The sequence below is a fragment of the Thermothielavioides terrestris genome, chromosome 1, assembly GCF_000226115.1.
Source record: "Thermothielavioides terrestris NRRL 8126 chromosome 1, complete sequence".
NCBI lineage: Eukaryota > Fungi > Ascomycota > Sordariomycetes > Sordariales > Chaetomiaceae > Thermothielavioides > Thermothielavioides terrestris.
The window spans coordinates 6397058-6413247 of NC_016457.1; the positions used below are offsets into that span (position 1 = coordinate 6397058).

General features: G+C 56.5%; 4 protein-coding genes across 4 annotated transcripts; 2 read left to right on the forward strand and 2 right to left on the reverse strand.

Annotated features, from left to right (window-relative positions):
* Positions 1 to 3091: 3091 nt before the first annotated feature.
* On the reverse strand, positions 3092 to 5127 carry THITE_2109446 (uncharacterized protein). Its single transcript, XM_003650136.1, has 5 exons — positions 4826 to 5127; positions 4726 to 4755; positions 4345 to 4653; positions 3558 to 4271; positions 3092 to 3468 (listed from the first exon to the last, which is right to left on the reverse strand). Exons 1-5 carry the CDS (start codon positions 4880 to 4882, stop codon positions 3199 to 3201), a joined length of 1380 nt encoding a protein of 459 aa, XP_003650184.1. The 5' UTR covers positions 4883 to 5127; the 3' UTR covers positions 3092 to 3198.
* A 2009-nt stretch (positions 5128 to 7136) lies between these two features.
* On the forward strand, positions 7137 to 7658 carry THITE_2040826 (uncharacterized protein; the record flags this gene model as incomplete). Its single annotated transcript, XM_003650137.1, has 1 exon — positions 7137 to 7658. A coding segment is annotated over one exon (522 nt), but the record flags the coding sequence as incomplete, so codon positions are not given.
* A 743-nt stretch (positions 7659 to 8401) lies between these two features.
* On the reverse strand, positions 8402 to 9116 carry THITE_2109450 (uncharacterized protein). The gene is made up of 2 exons (XM_003650138.1): positions 8792 to 9116; positions 8402 to 8722 (listed from the first exon to the last, which is right to left on the reverse strand). Exons 1-2 carry the CDS (start codon positions 8974 to 8976, stop codon positions 8593 to 8595), a joined length of 315 nt encoding a protein of 104 aa, XP_003650186.1. The 5' UTR covers positions 8977 to 9116; the 3' UTR covers positions 8402 to 8592.
* Positions 9117 to 10699: 1583 nt separating this feature from the next.
* THITE_2141865 (uncharacterized protein) lies at positions 10700 to 15348 on the forward strand (the record flags this gene model as incomplete). Its single annotated transcript, XM_003650139.1, has 4 exons — positions 10700 to 10736; positions 10843 to 10846; positions 11202 to 12990; positions 13045 to 15348. 4 exons carry the CDS (start codon positions 10700 to 10702, stop codon positions 15346 to 15348), a joined length of 4134 nt encoding a protein of 1377 aa, XP_003650187.1.
* Between the last annotated feature and the right edge of the window lie 842 nt (positions 15349 to 16190).

The window sequence follows — 16190 nt, forward strand, 5'->3', positions numbered from 1 at the left end:
AGCGCACCCCTTGTTGCTCACGGGCCGGGATGGCCAACACCCCTGCCCGCCGTCTGCGTCTCCGCGAAAATTCGCACGCAGCAAGCAAATGCGCAAGAAAAGCTGGGTCAATGGGACGTGTCTCGGCAGCTCAGGGAAGAACGTCATCGAACTCTTCCGTACACCGGACGGAGTGCAAACATGTTCGGCTGTGGCGGCGCGGAAGAGCGTTGACTGGAGAAAACAGCGATCGATCATCGTGTCTCATTCCAGCGTGGCCGTCGGAGTTACATTTTGCGGAGGGAAGCGAGCAACTCAGAGCAGCGCAGACCCGGTGATCGCCAGCAATCTCTTGTTGAGAGTCCCCAGTCGCCGAAGTGCGAGCCAAACCACCAGCCCAGCGATCGCCATGCAGGTGCGCGACACTAGGTAGGTACGCTAAAGGTTGGGGTGCAACTGGCGAGATATCGACGACCATCCCACGGGGTCGTCGTTAAAGAGGTCCCGCCAAGACTAATTTCGGAGGTTGCCGCTTACAAGTAATTACAAATCGCCAAGGGTAAGCGGGACCGCCACGACTTAGAGCAACATCAACAATGTAAAACCGCGAAGACTCGCAACAACAACTTTATAATACCTCAACCAAATCGAAAAAAAAAAAAAAAGAAAACGAGGATAACCTATACTCTAACTATAACCTATATCCTGACTTTAACCTAAACCCTAACTAGCGGGGGGGTAGCGCCGCCCCCTGTACCCTCGGTGAACTAACCTTTGGCGATAGAGCAAACGCCTTGGCGATAGTGGCTACGTAATAACGTTGTAAAAACATTGCCGACAATTGGCCGAAATTAGTCTTGGCGGGACCTCTTTAACGTCCACCTCCTAAGGATGGGAGAGACCGGGGCAAGGGCGAAGGGCAGGTCACATGACAGGCGGCCAGACTTCGAGGCTCTCACTTTACTCCGTTACTGGTCGGTGATGTCGGGACTTGGAGCAAGTTGGTGTACACTACTGTATATATTCCGTACTGATGGAATTTGGGTATTCTGCAGTTAGTGTATTCCTTACACTAACCTGGAACCTGGAATTTAATCAGTAACGTTACCTGACGGGAGTTACGTGAGGCGCACCTTCAGGGGCGGCAATCGGACTTGCCCAGCAGGGGTCTGATGCACGGCCAGGTTTTCCAAGCCGGCAGTTCCTTCCTGTCCACCTCTCATCAATCATCAATTTTGGTCTTCCCACGTTTTGTTGGCCCAAATTCCGGGCGTCGCATGCGGCTCGTCCTTGGCGATAGGCTTTCAGCGTGCTTTCCAGACGGAGATGTTCAATTTCGCCGTCTTGCTGTTTCACTGTTTCACCCCGCTCCCAACAAACACGAAATTCCGCTAACCTGAGAAAATTTCCGGAGGATCTGCGATCAGATCACCTTTCGAGATGATAGCATGCAGCCACGCTCAAGCCGCTGTGCATCAGTGCCACCTGCTCCACCGTGCGTCGTCTTTCAATCTCAAGGCCTCGCACCATGCTGGCGATCGTGATCGCTGGCTCGGCAACTTCCAGTTTACCCAACCGCACGGGCCTCCCCGCGATTGCGGATCACCAACCAAGCAGCCTGACAGCGTGAGCGGCTCGATAGTGATGATCGGCAGTTCCAGAGGCTCTCGACGTGGTCCGTGAGGCCCATGTCTTACACTCGATACAGCCAATGGTTTGCATGTTCCCGGGGCGAAGTTTGAGCTTCGAATTGCTTTGGCGAGGGACTCGGCGCCGCTTTGTTGCTGTGTGCTTGCTGCCGGAGCCGCCTTTTTGTTTCCCGCTTGTTTGTTTCCCCGCGGCCCGGTGATCTTACATACACAGTACTCCGTCCCCAGTCACTAACACACCAAGCCCCGCCACTCACCATGCGAGGGTTTCACAGCAGCAGTGAACTTCATGCGTTCCGCCGTCTTGCGACTTCCGCCGCTACCAATATCGCCATGCGCCAACCCTTCGGTCCCGAAAACGAACTGAGTTGCGGAGCAAGTTGGAGTGGGTGACCAAACTCAACAGTGGCAACATCGCGTGCAGGGGTGTGTTTCCCTCCCTGAGGGGCCCCGGAAGTTTGCCGAACTGGGCCGTTCGTGGCATTGGACATCGGACCCCAGCCAGTTGCGGGGATCATTCGGCGATGTCGTACCGCAGTACGGAGTAATCCGTACACAAGTTGCAACCCAAGATCCCTCCGTCACCTGCTTGCTTCCTCTTGGGTGGCATGCACACAGACGGTAAACCGACGCTCGAGCCCTATAATTTCTACAGTATGCTACCAGCGTCCTTCAACTCCCGTCCACCTTGTCCTTGTGATCTCCCATCATCTGGATGAGCAACCGTGCTCTGCGGGAGGGTGCTGCGGCTCGTATGCCTTCTCTTCCGCTCTCCCTCCCCCCCTTCCCCCGCCCCCCCTTGTTCAAGGACCTACGCTCAAGCATGATCAATCTAGCAGCAGAGAACAGGCTCGGCTTCCTGGCGACGAGACAAAACCATGTTCCCGCCAAAGCACACATCTGAAACCTGACTAGTGAGCCAGAGATGCAGCTGCCGCGCTGTCCTCAATGTGAGAGAGCTGGAGGGTGCCTCCGTCTTCGTGTCTTCAGCAGCCCGTCATGCCAAAGCCCGATCCCCAGGCGCAAGCCTGGAATGCTTCCGCAAGCCTGTTTTACAACTAAGTACTATCTGGTGCAGGCTACCAGCTTGGCGTTCAGACTGATGCCTTCTATGTGAGGCCATTGAAGAGCTTCACTCCTCCCATCGCCCCGCCGGAGAGCCAACCACAGCCAATGCGATAATAACAACTACCCTTATCCCAGAACCATGCACACACACACACGAACCGCCGCCCGCCCTCCTGACCGTCTATTCAACCGACCAGAGCGCTCGCGCGGCTCTTTCCAACACCGGATTGTACGTTCCGTTGTAACGCCTCCCCCCAACCCCGACGGCCCCAAACCGGGGGCCGCCATGCTCCTGTCCGGCCGTGTACAGATGCTTCCCTGTCGTCATTACTGGACCCTCAGCAATAAACATGACATTTTCCCACGCAACACCAAAACACATTTCTCCACCCATCCGGACCGTCCGCGGCCAAGGGACCCCCTGGCCCGTTGCATATTACCCACACCATGCCATGCCACGATGTTGAAGAGTCCATCGCCTTCGAAACGCGCGAGATGCCCTTCAATCGTGGTTCTTCTGCCCCCTAGTCGACGGAACCCGCTCGTGGAACATCAGCGGCGACGAGGGCCGGGAGGTGGACAGGCCGGCACCGCGCGCGGCGTCCAGCGGGTTGTTGACCATCAGCCGGTCCTGGTCGATGTAGCGCGGCGTCCCCTCGACGGTGGTCTTCTCGTAGCTGACAATGTTGATCGGCGGCGGGCGGGCGCGCTTCCGCTCGGGCAGGCTGTACAGGTACGTCGCGGCCAGGACGAGCGCGGTGCCGAGCACGAACTGGGGGAGCGGTGTAAGTAAAGCGGGTTTCTGTGTGCGGGTGTGGGGAGGGTTAGGGGGTGAAAGGGGGGTTGTTGGATGGAACGTACCGAGAGAGAAACCTGGAAGTCGAAGAAGACGACGCTGAACAGGAAGCTGATGACGATGCTGATGCTGGTGGCAAAGTTCTTGGCGATGTTGTCGGCGTAGTTGATGCACAGCGAGGACAGGAGGCCACCAATGGCCTGGAACACGATGGCTGTCCAGACAATGCCGTTGTAGCCGTCGAAGAAGCCGTGCTTGGCAATCTCCTCCCCGTCGTTGATGATCACGCCGACAATAAGTGCGGGAAAAAGCGAGTAGAAGGACAGCTGAATGTTCCTTGTCCAGACTGAGACAGGCGAGCTCGAGTCCTTGAGCAGCTTCTCGAAGTACACGCCTGTCAAACCAGACACAACCGCAGCGACCAAGACCGCGGTGAGCCCGACGGAGTAGTTCATCTTGGGGCTCCCGTCCAAGTCGTCTGCAATCCCCTCGTATGTTGCAGACCGCCGAGTCAGCTCGTTCACCAGACCGTCCAGACCCCGCTTCGTGGCCTCCCCAGCCGCCTCTGCCACGTCACCAGCCATCTGCCCCAACTCGTGTACGGATCGGGGGAAGAAGTGGTCGCTGAAATCGTGGATATCCAGGGTGCGCTCTTTCGAGCCCGATGAGGGCAGGGAGACGACCGAGACGCCGACGGTGAGGATGATAAGGGCGAGCCAGCGCCTGGCACCAAGCGTGCGGCCAAGAAGCAGGATCATGAAGGCCGCTGTCGTTAGGATCTGTCGGGGTTGGAAGTCAGCCAACCTTGTCATTACCACAAAAAAGCGACCAGGCCAGCGGGGAAGGCCCTACCTTCAGCTGGTAGAGCACTTGGAACTGGACAGCATCCAAGTTGCTCAACGCAACATACTGCAGGTTATTCTCCAGTGTGTACAACACCGCTGGGATCGCCAGCTTCCAGCTATCCCCGGAGAAGACCGAGTTGTATATTTGTTCGAACAGCACAGCCACGGGTGTTTGCGGCGCCAGACTCCTCGAGACCTCGTGCATCGACAGCGTTAGGGATATCGCAAGCTTGATGATCTCGTTTAGGAGGACGGCGGTCGAGGCGAAGTAGCGGTGGTCGCCGGGCGGCCTCATTATTCGCGAGTAGTGCATGATCTAAAGGGGGCGGGGGACCGCGTCGTCAGCGATGCCAGCGATGCCAGTCGCCAGAAGGCAGAGGCGACTCACCAAGATCAGCACGGAGTTCTGTAACATTAACTGCAGCCCAACAGTTAGCGGCTCTGACTGTCGACCGAATCTCTCTTCCGAGGTCGAGGCGAGTGCATACTGTGAGTAGAGACGCCTGCTTCAGAGGCATGCCGAGCAGCGTTGGCCCCGTGGCCATCTTGGGGCTGTGGGCTGCCATGTTGCGCGCATCGATCTGAGAGTCGCTGGCGGCTTGAAAGAAGGCGGGTCTAGTCCTTGCTTCGCTAAGGTAAGCAGTTAGAATTGGCGGCGTCGTGGAGCGTGGATAATTAAGGCAGGCGTCAGAGGCAATCTCAGCCGAAAGTGGCCGCAAAATCTGGGGTTTGCCGAAGAGCCTGTTTATCAGCGACGTCACCGGCCCAAAAATTGCCGGTGCCAATGCACGGTCGCGTGTTGGTTGGCTGGCTCCTGCCGCCTCGACCCAGGGGTGACTCGCCGCCGCACGGATACTGACATTGAGCGGCGCAGTCGTTACTCAGCACTACCACAGTATGTACCTCTGGAGTCGCGTGCGTGTGCGCATCCAAGGGTTGGAGTTCGTTCAACAGCAAGCCGCCGGAAGACAAGCGTCTTCAAGATTAGGTGGAGCTGTTGAGGTTGGGGCACAGCGTTGTCCAGCAGCCCAAAGCACTGATTTCCAACAAATCACGAATTACTCATTCTTGGATATTGCAGAGTACCTTAAGCTTTCGCTTCACTCAGACAATGGCCTGGTCTGTTGGCCGGAAACACGATGCGCCGCACGAGGATCACAACCAACGCCGTACCGTGGGCACTGGATTGTTCTATGCTAGAATAGGTGGCCGGCGACTGCGATTGCGGAACTACAATAGTCAAGCAACAGCGCTGTCAATCGCGAACAAACCCTGATTCCCAACAGCACACGGTAACTGTTTGGTGTGTGTGCTCAAGTACCTGTACCTACCTTATGGAAGCCAACCCCATGAGGTTCCGGACGCGGCCCTGGCCGGGGACTGGGCTTGGCAGCACGGGCCAGCCATTGTTCCCTCCACAAGGGCCAAGAAATGACCCAAACCCTGACGTTTGTTTACTGTCACCCGTCACCATCTTTCTTGAGAGTAGCCAACTGATTGCCCGGTCCAAGGATCGCACCTCAAGACTTGCGTCAAGTTTGAAATGCCCGAATGATTTTACTTGAAGGTTGGATGCCGTCTCATGCCCCTTAAAACCGGCCGACGCATTTTCTTCATATACTATTGTCTTTCACAAGCAAGAATAAACTGTGAATGAGAATGTGAATGAGAACATGAATATAACGTGAATAAGAACGAATGCCTATTCAGGAGCACATGATTGAAGCGAAGCTTCAATGACGATGCCTTTCGAATGTGTACTGTGTACACAGAGGAAGCGAGGAAGGAGGCTTCGGTTCATTTACCAGGCCTTTTCGACAGAGTTTCTCGTACGTGGATTGGATGCCACAGCTATGCCGTGTCTTGGCGGTAGAGATGTCCCCGATCTTTTTCTCCATCTTTCCCCCTTTTAGCAATGTCTCCTCACAGTGCCGATCCTAGAACGACGCAGAATGGTGATATCTAGGTACTTACTGCGTCGTCGGCTTGCGGCATATGTCGGGTCATCGACAGCCGCTTAACGTATCTCGAGAACGTAGTGTGGTAGGCGCTATCGAGGGCGACGTTGACGTCATGGTGGTGTAGCGGTGTAGCTTAGCCACTGCAAGGGTTTGACCACTGCGAGCCGGTCGACCACTGCGAGCCGGTTCGACGGTTCGACCACTGCGAGCCGGTTCGACGGTTCGACCACTGCGAGCCGGTTCGACGGTTCGACCACTGCGAGCCGGTTCGACGGTTCAACCACTGCGAGCCGGTCGACCACTGCGAGCCGGTTCAACCACCTGGGTTAGTGGTTAGGGGTTTTTTTTTTTTTTTTTTTTTTTTTTTTTTTTTTTTTTTTCCTCTCTCCCAGCTAGCTAGCTCGGGTGGTCGTCGGCTACAGTAGGCTACGGGTGGCGATCGCATCGGCCTCGGCCCTTTCAAGCTTCGCTTCACCACTTACTGGGGCGTGGCACAGTCAAGGGTCTTGTATAATTACCAGTCATCATGAGTCTCGCTCTATTCTTCTCTATTGGTATTCTTTTCAGCAACATTTTTCTCTTCCTTCCTCAATCAAAGTTTATTCATGTGCGCATCACAATTTGCATCTGCATCATGGCCTAGCAGCAAGGACAACTCGGCAGCTATAAAGCCACCTCTCTCCTCCTGCTCTGCTTTCCTCTCTTAGTAGTCAAACCGTAGCAACCTTCGTCTCTTGCCAACAGTGAATTTCACAAACCAGCACACGACCATCCGCTTGCACGACGAGGGCGATCTCATCCTCGTCGTGGAAGACGCAACCACTCCCAGCACCGCCATTTTCTTGTTTCGTCATCCATCCTCGTGGCGGCATCACCGGTTTTCGCCAAGATGCTCGGGCCAAACTTCAAGGAAGGCCGACAGCTACGAGAAGCCCGGGCCGCCCAGGGTGCAATCGCCGGGGGCGAAACCTCCTTGCCTCCGACAATCTATTTGGAGGAAGACGACGTCTTGGCCATGGAGTTCATCCTCAGCAGCATCCACTTCAAGGCCGACCGGTTTGAGGCAAGTCTGACCGCCGAGATGATCGCGAGGATCGCGGTCCAGTCAGACAAATATAACTTCCACGCCGCCCTGATGCCGTGGATTCGATCGTGGTGCGATGTCGACCGCTTTCCTCTCGATTATTTTAACAAACTGCGCGACATGGGCTATGGCATCCTCGCCGCGTACCGCTTCCGGTCCCCGAACCTGCCGGCAGTGTCTGCCGCTTTCGCGAAGGACGTGCCGCCCAATTTCGCCGAGACATGGAAGCAGTACGAGCTCATGGCCCACCTCCCCGAGGAAGTCTGGAGTAAGTGAGACAGCGAGTTCGCCAGTCCGGACCAGCCGCTGACCAAACGAAAACAATGAAGGCTGCTTGGAGCTGCAGATCACCCGTGGTCTTGGCAGACTCGGCTACTTGGTTTTGAAGACACTTGACAGGATCCGGACTGGCTCATGCCTAGACATCAGCCGAGAGGACTGCAGGTTCCAGGACGCTTTCGACCATATCGCTCTGTACCTGGACGGATTGTCGCAGCTCGGAATCTGGCCCTCCCTCGGCCCGTTCAAGGTCCTCCCAGTCAGCAAGGCGGTGCAACTAATCATGGAGCTTCCTGATGTGTGCCGCGACACATATTATGGCGAAGACCCAGATTCGTTCTGGGGCTGGCGGTTCCCGCGAGAGCTAGAGACGCTTTGCAACCGTGCTGACCTGGTCTTGCAAAGCATAAAAGGCTTTACTTGGCCCGAGACCAGTTCTGGTTGCGAGGAGGATGATGACGGCGTGATTCCACTTAGTATGGATGACGGTTGGTGGTAGGCACGTCGTACACTGGGCCCTACATGACGGAGATCCACGCAAAGTCCGCCTGGTCGCTTTGGCACAGGACCAGCATGGCAAACAGCAGCCAAGGTGTGACTGCTCGGCCCGGCCAGGAACACAGCAGAGCGAATGACAGGAAGAACGGGCAAGATGGCGAGCAGTACGCGAGAGACTGGTCTCCAACCATCCCAGGTACAGACATTTAACGGTTAGCTAGCCGTGGTGAAGTGGCTAACTCATGACGCAGAAACAAGGATCGAGGGGACGATATTGAGGACCTATCTCGGCGCATCCTGGGCCGTGTCGATAGGGCATGAAGGAAAACACTGATCCGCGATGGAAAGGGTCAGAAACACCTCAATTTATCCTACTATTAAGCCCATAGGATCTGTCAGGGAGAAACAAAGGCGCCCCCAAGCTTGGCGAAGATCAACGAGCGGCCCTCTGGCGCGCCACTTCCTCTGAAACCTGCTGCTTCGCCTGGCCGGCCACTTTCTTCGGCTTGGACGAAAACATGGCGTAGACCGCCCCGAGACCGACAACGCCGAGACCGAGGTACCTTGAGCCCCAGTTAGCAAGGACAAAGGCCGCGTTCCCGTCGTTTTCCACGTGGCCACGCAGCACTTACATGAGGTTCTTCTTTGGGTCTGTGCCGTCCTTGTTGTACTCCTTGGTGGTTCCCTTGTCACCTACCGGGCCCTGCGGTCCGGGTTCGGTGCTGGCCAGCCGCCGATGCGCGGGTCGGAGGCGAAGCGGCTGCCGGCAAGCTGGGCGCAAGGCGGTGCGCACAGCATGAGCTCTTGCAAGCTGCATTCTGAAGTCTGGGGTGCGGGATGTGCGGGTGATCTTGGACTCGTGTTGTTATCTCACTACTCTTCGGAGGAAGACAGAAGACTAGCAGGAAGGTTTATGGTGAAGACGGTCGGTAGCAAACAAAACTCTATCTGGTTTTCAATCGAGCAGGTTGTTCCGTTTGGGAGGTTGGCGATGGGTGGCACCTATGACATCATGACCGTTTAGTGACGTGCACCCCACCCCGGCATGCATTGCAACTTACGGGAAGACTTACCTGGTAACCTTGATTCAATCTCCCAGGATCCGAAGCAGCGACTGGGTTGGTGATCTACAACTGATCAGGTACATCAGCGGTTCTTCTCTCAAACCTAGGTCGATTTCACAACGACAACACTCCCGTCAGTGTCAAACTTCAGGTACTTGCCCATTGGTTCCCTAGGTAGCAAACCTCAATGTCTCAAGTGACGCACCCTCAACTTGAACTACATCCTCTAGCAAACTGAAGCAACAACATCATGGCATCAATGGATCTTATCGGGAAAGCAAACTGCGCAACAGCCACCCGTCAATCTCCACCCATCATCTCAAACCATCCCTCCCTGCTCGCCGTGCGGAACAGCAATACACTCGGGAACATTTCCTGTAAAAGGAGCATGAGCCGTCGCAGCAGGTGCAACCAAGCGACAAGCTGCCGCCGCGCAGCGACATGTCAGCTCCGGCCGCTGGCGAGGCTCGCCATTCTAACCGTTGGATGACCGCCGTGCCAGTTCTTGGGCTTCCCACCGTCCAGGCCCCAACATGTATTGGGCAACGCAAACATCCACACCGGCTACTGAGCGACGACCCTACCCGGCGCGCTGCCAGTCGCAGGCGCAACCTCTGTGGGCTCTTGCTGGCTTAGAGCTGCCTGAATGGACAGGTGATTGACGGGCGAAGGCAGCCGAACACGCCGCAGAGGATTGTGCTCTTGGCTTTTCTCCTTAACACTGGTTTCTGCCAAGACGAGCGGCACAGCCGGCAGGCCTCCATCAGTTGCTGGTATCGAGTAGAGGAGTGATGGTGATGCTGGGTCCTCTACCCGCATTCAAGAGCCAACTCCCAGCCTCCCATGTGAGCGACAAACGAGACAACGTCAGAAGCTCGTGCACCGGCAAGGAAAGCTGGGCCTGCAGTTGGCCTTAAGGCCTAAGCCCAGCCAGACCCGGATTCGGGTTCCATATTTCCCGATTATCCAACGGGGGCCGGCCAGCCCTCACTTTACTGCTCACCGGCCAGGCTCTCCAATATGTGTAGTCGTCCGGTCGGAAGTATGCAGTAGCCCCTTTGTGGCTTCGGCGTCGCAGGAGGCGTTTGAGGAATACTCTCCCAACAGCGGAGAGGCGTTGCTTTGCAAATCGGGCTTGTCCCAAGTCGCTGTTCCTCAAGGGCCAGCACTGCTTCATGATTGCCCAACCCGGGGGACCGAATTTGAACGCCAAGAAGGCTTGTGTCGGCCTCGGAACCTAACGGAGCCGCGTGGGTGAGAGGTTGCGCGAGGGAAGGAGCGATGGAGGCCACCGCTCTCTGGTTCCCGCCATTTTCTTGTCATGTCTGCCTAAAACTCGAAACATTACGACCGCGACGAACTTCTGCGTCATCGGCGTTGCCTGTGTATCCGCCAGTGTCATCTGCGTCCCCTCGCGATACCAATTGGTCTGTCTCGGCTCCGCGTCCCACGCCTCCTTCTTCCCTGTTGGCCGCGATGGATCCTCCTTACGACGATGGCTTGGACGACTTCGGTATGCTCATTGACACTCTCGTTTGGATAGTCCGTTCAACATACTGATACCCCCCAGATCGCGAGCTCCTGGGCCGTAACCCTCTGCGCATCCATCCCGTCAGCAGCACCGTCGGCCAGCAAGGAACCCCCGGATATTTTCCCACTCCAAGCAGCTCGAACATCTCCAACACCGACGGATATGGAGCATATTTTGAGGCAACCATTCTGCCGAGCCCCGGTTTAGAACCCGAATCGTTGCGACCGGCCATGCTGCCGGAAGGTGCCCGACGGATCTCGCATACCCAGGACGTGTTCCTGCAAGAGCCGGCACACCTGGCGAGGGACAGGCACCACTCGCGACAAGCCGGGGCAGCCTCGATCCAGGCCGGTCAGGAAACCTTCGACATGTGGCAGGGCATGAAAGTTACTAACTACATGCAGAACCATACGTTTGGAATTCGCAAAGTGGCCGATCAAACGCAAGTCATTTCCCGGGCACTGGCGGCTCCAGTCCGACAGCGAGGTTGATTGCTCGCAGACGCCAAAATGCTCCGCCTCCCTCAACAAACTTCACATCACCAATGGACACATCGTCGCCAATTCCCTCCACTCCAACCGTTCACAGTGATCAAGCTACTTCGACCCCCGTTGTGCACGGGATACCCTTGGTCAGTTTGCGCCAGGCCCTGCCCGACAGATTCCGTTCCATATTTCCATACGAGCTCCTCAACGCTGTGCAATCCAAGTGTTTCGACGTTGTCTACCACACAAACGACAACGTGGTCGTCGCTGCCCCGACGGGGAGTGGGAAAACTGCTATCTTGGAGCTGGCCATTTGCAAGTTGGCGCTCGATCGGGGAAACGAGAACTTCAAGATCGTCTATCAGGCGCCGACCAAGGCCCTTTGCGCCGAGAGGGCGCGCGACTGGGACAAGAAGTTCAGCCACATGAACTTGAAGTGTGCCGAGCTGACCGGCGATACGTCGCAGGCCGAGATGAGGCGTGTTGGTGATGCTTCCATCATTGTCACGACCCCTGAAAAATGGGACTCCATCACCCGCAAGTGGCACGACCACCGAAGGCTTCTGCAGGTGGTGGAACTGTTCCTCATCGATGAGGTTCACATCCTGAAGGATGCTCGCGGCGCTACCCTTGAGGCCGTTGTGTCCCGGATGAAGACGATTGGGGCCAACGTCCGCTTCCTCGCCCTGAGCGCAACCGTGCCGAACTCGGAGGACATTGCAAGGTGGCTGGGCCGCAACCACACGAACCAGCAACTGCCCGCTCACCGGGAGGCCTTTGGTGAAGAGTTCCGGCCCGTGAAGCTTCAAAAGTTTGTCTACGGCTTCGAGAGCAACAGCAACGATTTCATCTTCGACAGATTCCTCGACCAGAAGCTTCCCGGCTTGATTGCCCGCCATACTCGTCAAAAGCCGATTCTCGTGTTCTGCTTTACCCGGAAGTCGTGTGAAAGCACGGCGTCATTGCTGGCGGAGTTCGCTTCCGGACGGCCTGACGGGGATCGGCTGTGGCCCGTTCCTTCCCAGCGGGTGCCAGTTCTGAGCAGGGAGCTGCAGGAGATTGTCAAGTTCGGTGTAGCGTTCCACCACGCTGGCCTAGACGCGCAGGATCGGACCGCGATCGAACAGAATTTCTTGAAGGGCCAACTTGGCGTCATCTGTTGTACCTCGACCTTGGCGGTGGGTGTCAACTTACCCTGCCACACCGTCATCCTCAAAGGGACCGTTGGCTTCTCGGACGAGAGGCTGGAGGAGTACTCCGATTTGGAGGTCATGCAGATGCTCGGTCGCGCAGGTCGGCCACAGTTCGATGACAGCGCGACAGCCATCGTCCTCACCCGTGCCGCCAACAAGGAGCGCTACCAGAAGATGGTCTCCGGCCAGGAAGTCTTGGAGAGCACGCTTCACCTCAACTTGATTGAGCACCTCAACTCGGAGATTTGCTTAGGAACCATTCACAATCTGGCATCCGCGAAGACGTGGCTTGGCGGGACGTTTCTGAGCGTCAGGCTCAGACGCAATCCCAACTACTATCAGCTCACCGGCGGGTCGACGAATGTGCCTCAAATCGACGACGGGCTGGAGGAGATTTGTGAGCGCGACATCAAACAACTGCAGGACGCGGAGCTTGTCACAGACCAGGAATCGTTTCGTTGCACAGAGTACGGCCGGGCAATGTCCAAGTACATGGTTGAGTTCCTCACCATGCGACTGCTGCTGCAGATCCCGCGGGGCGTCGGCATGGAGGCCTTGGTAAGTGGGATGCTTTCTGCTTTTGTCGTCCTCACCGGATGCTAACCAGCTCAGATTACCATCTTGTCCCAGGCGTCCGAGTTCAAGGAGTTCCGCTTCAAACCGGCAGAAAGGCCCATCTTTCGCGAGATCAACCAGTCCCCCTTGATCATGTACCCGGTCAAGGAGGCGGTAACTCAGACGCGACACAAGATCTCGCTTATGATCCAGGCTCACCTCGGATGCGTGCAGTATCCCGACTCGAGCGAAGCGGCAAAAGTTCGCCGCCAGCTCGCGATGGAGAGGAAGTTGGTCTTTGAGCGGCTGAACCGCCTCGTTCGCGCCGTCATTGACTGCAAAGGGCACGATCGTGACTCGGTCGGAACCAAGACGGCACTCGAACTTGCTCGAGCACTTGCGGCCGAGTCGTGGGAAGGCCGTGCCACCCAACTCACCCAGGTTCCGAACATCGGCCCCGTGGGAATGAGGAAGCTCGCAAGCAAGGACATCCGCACCGTCTTGCAACTTGCCGACAAGGATTATGATGAGATTGAGCGCCTGTTATCACGACAGCCTCCCTTTGGCAAGAATTTGCAAGCAGTACTCGAGAAATTTCCGCGCTTGGACGTGGAAGCCGCTGTCGTTCGCCACAGACTTCAACCAAGGTCGGAGGAGCCCGTCGTCATCGAGGTGAAGGCGACACTCCGTTACCTAAACAGAAAAGGGCCGCCGAACTGGCTGAATCGAGTACCAGCCCTAACCTTCCTGGCCGAGACTAGTGATGGGGTCCTCGTTTACTTCTGGCGCGGGAGTATGAGAAAACTGGATGCGCAAGCCGGCTTGGAGTTGAGATTCTCCGTTGCGCTCCGGGATGTCAACGATTACCTCGTTTGCCAATTCAGTTGCGAGGAGATCGTCGGCACGGTTGTGTCGAAGAAGGTCGAACACAAGCTGCCGGCGTCGGTGTTTCCCCAAAGGCGGGCTCCAACAATGGTCGCCTCTAGTCGGGGCACCAGAGCCAACAGTCACGCGTACCTCGACAACGACGAGATTGAGGACTCGGATCTACTTCTGGCGGCTGAGAAGGCTCTTGCACACTCCTCAACAGATGCTGAAGCGAGAGTCACAGCCGAGGAGGGAATCGAGGAATATCCGCCGGTGGATGAGTTGCGCGAGATGGCGGGTTCAGGCAGTCAAGCGGCGGACGAGTTCGACAGTCATCTGGCAGCACAAGAGGATGCAGACGAGATGGATCCCACTCAGATCACACCCCGGGAGCCCACCAGGTTGCCAAACGGCAAATGGCAGTGCAATCATACATGCAGCGGAGGAGCGCCTACGAGGTCAGGCAAGCCCTGTAACCATCGTTGTTGCAGGGAGGGCCTTGACAAACCCCGCAGGCGTCTTTCACAGCGAACGAAGAGGACAAGCGAGAGTGCCATGGAGGGAACAGTTGACCTGGCCCGATCCGGGCCGAGCAAGAGGCCACAACAACATTCTGCGGCACAAGGTCCTGCATCCGGCACTCAAAATCCCGCGAAGCGACAGAAGGTTCACGCATCCGGGTCAACCTCATCATTGACTCAAACGACGTTAGTCTTGCCATGTAAACGTCTCAATGACGCCCCAGAGAATGCCAGAAAAAATGTCGACTTCAACACGGCGGACCTCGAGTGCATCGATCTCTCAGGCATCGACGAAGATGATGGCGACATCTTCAAAACCGGTCCGCATGGTCTACCGGAAGGAGCAGGAGCAGGAGCTGACGCGGAAGTGTCGAAGAAGCCGGCGCCAAAGGCTGCAGGCAGCTCAGCCGATGGCATTACCCAACCGAGAACGGATTCTCAAACGGCAACAACTGCTCCCATCTCGGCCACGCCGTTGACAAAACCCCAGACACATTCTGCTGAGCAGCAGGGCGATTACGGCGAGGCCTTTGACGATGACGATTTTCTGTTTCTCGAAAACTCTCTGTCACCACGTCATCCCGTCACCCCCGGCGGCACAGCTAGTGCGTTCAAGTCAGGTGCGAGCGACGAAGCCCTGTATCAGGGGATATCCGAGAAGTTCGCCAAAACTGGTGGCGCCGGCGTTTCCCACCAGGATCTTGGCGACGAAGATATCTCAATGTCCCAGAGACCAGTTGACAATCCAAGTTCCTCGCTGTTCATCGACGATGTGCCACAACTGGGCCCGGACACGTCCCCCAACAGTCCGTCAGAACATGTGGTGTCGGCGGTATCTGATGGAGGAGCTGCGGCCAATGCTACGGGCACAAACCTGGAGAAGCAGCACTCTAGGCCCGATGAGCCGGCTTGGGTCGCCGAGTTCGATCCCGAATTTGTTGATATGTTCAGGGGGTTTGTCACGTTTGTGTGACCTGGGCCAATGTGCCAGTATCATGGTCTCAGGCGCACCTCGCTGTGCATGCATGAGGGTGTCTCGGGTGTTGGAACCAAGCAAGTTGCTGTTTGCTGTGGTACGTTACCTACCAGGCGTGGTATGTTGGCGTACGCTGTCCAGCTATGGGTTTCATGGGGCTTGGAGAGAGAAGCATGCTCGTGGGATGTGTCCTGATTTGCTGGGAAATCTCCGTTCGAGATTTGCTCTTTAATCTTCTCTCTGGCGGTAAATCGCAATAGGGAAGCCAATATTTTGCTGTCTTATTGCATCTTACCGTTATGTGTTAATGCGGCCGATGGGCTTCATTGCCCTCTGATCCTGCGCCGACACGCCACATCAGTCGTGAGAGCAGCGGCGGATTCAAGTCACCCCAAACACTCCGCGACGGCGGGACGCCACCGCAACCCAAGTGCAGTATGCAGCACCAACTCCGCATCGTACGGGCTCTGGGCTGGGAGTAGCGCAAACTGTGTGACTCCATTCGCTGACGTGCAGGTGGCCAACTCGACGAGACATTGTGATGTGTAGTGAGAGAGAGACAGGTTTCCGGAACTGGGCGCTGAACCGACATCTCAGAATGGCTCGAACTTGGAAAACAGCAGGACTGTGGTCTCCACAGTCGGGGAGGCGTTCGGCCAATTGACGCCGACAGTGGCGCAGCTGAAGAGTACGGAGGTCCGACGTGCCCGGACTTTGGGGATCACGACGGCAGGGGAATAACCAGTCGATAGGTCTATGTTGTTGACTTATCACGAGAGGGTCCCAAAGAGAATGGGGGCATAAAAGGTCTTTGGGCTGTCTCTCTCATGGGACGAAGA

What these genes read in the sequence shown, in the direction of transcription:
- THITE_2109446 (XM_003650136.1), bottom strand. Translation starts at nt 4,882, where the DNA reads ATGGCCACGGGGCCAACGCTGCTCGGCATGCCTCTGAAGCAGGCGTCT. An exon ending in AGAACTCCGTGCTGATCTTG is followed by an intron (nt 4,654 to 4,725) that starts GTGAGTCGCCTC and finishes CGCCCCCTTTAG; the next exon opens with ATCATGCACTACTCGCGAAT. An exon ending in AAGTGCTCTACCAGCTGAAG is followed by an intron (nt 4,272 to 4,344) that starts GTAGGGCCTTCC and finishes CAACCCCGACAG; the next exon opens with ATCCTAACGACAGCGGCCTT.
- THITE_2109450 (XM_003650138.1), bottom strand. Translation starts at nt 8,976, where the DNA reads ATGCAGCTTGCAAGAGCTCATGCTGTGCGCACCGCCTTGCGCCCAGCT. An exon ending in GACCCAAAGAAGAACCTCAT is followed by an intron (nt 8,723 to 8,791) that starts GTAAGTGCTGCG and finishes CTGGGGCTCAAG; the next exon opens with GTACCTCGGTCTCGGCGTTG.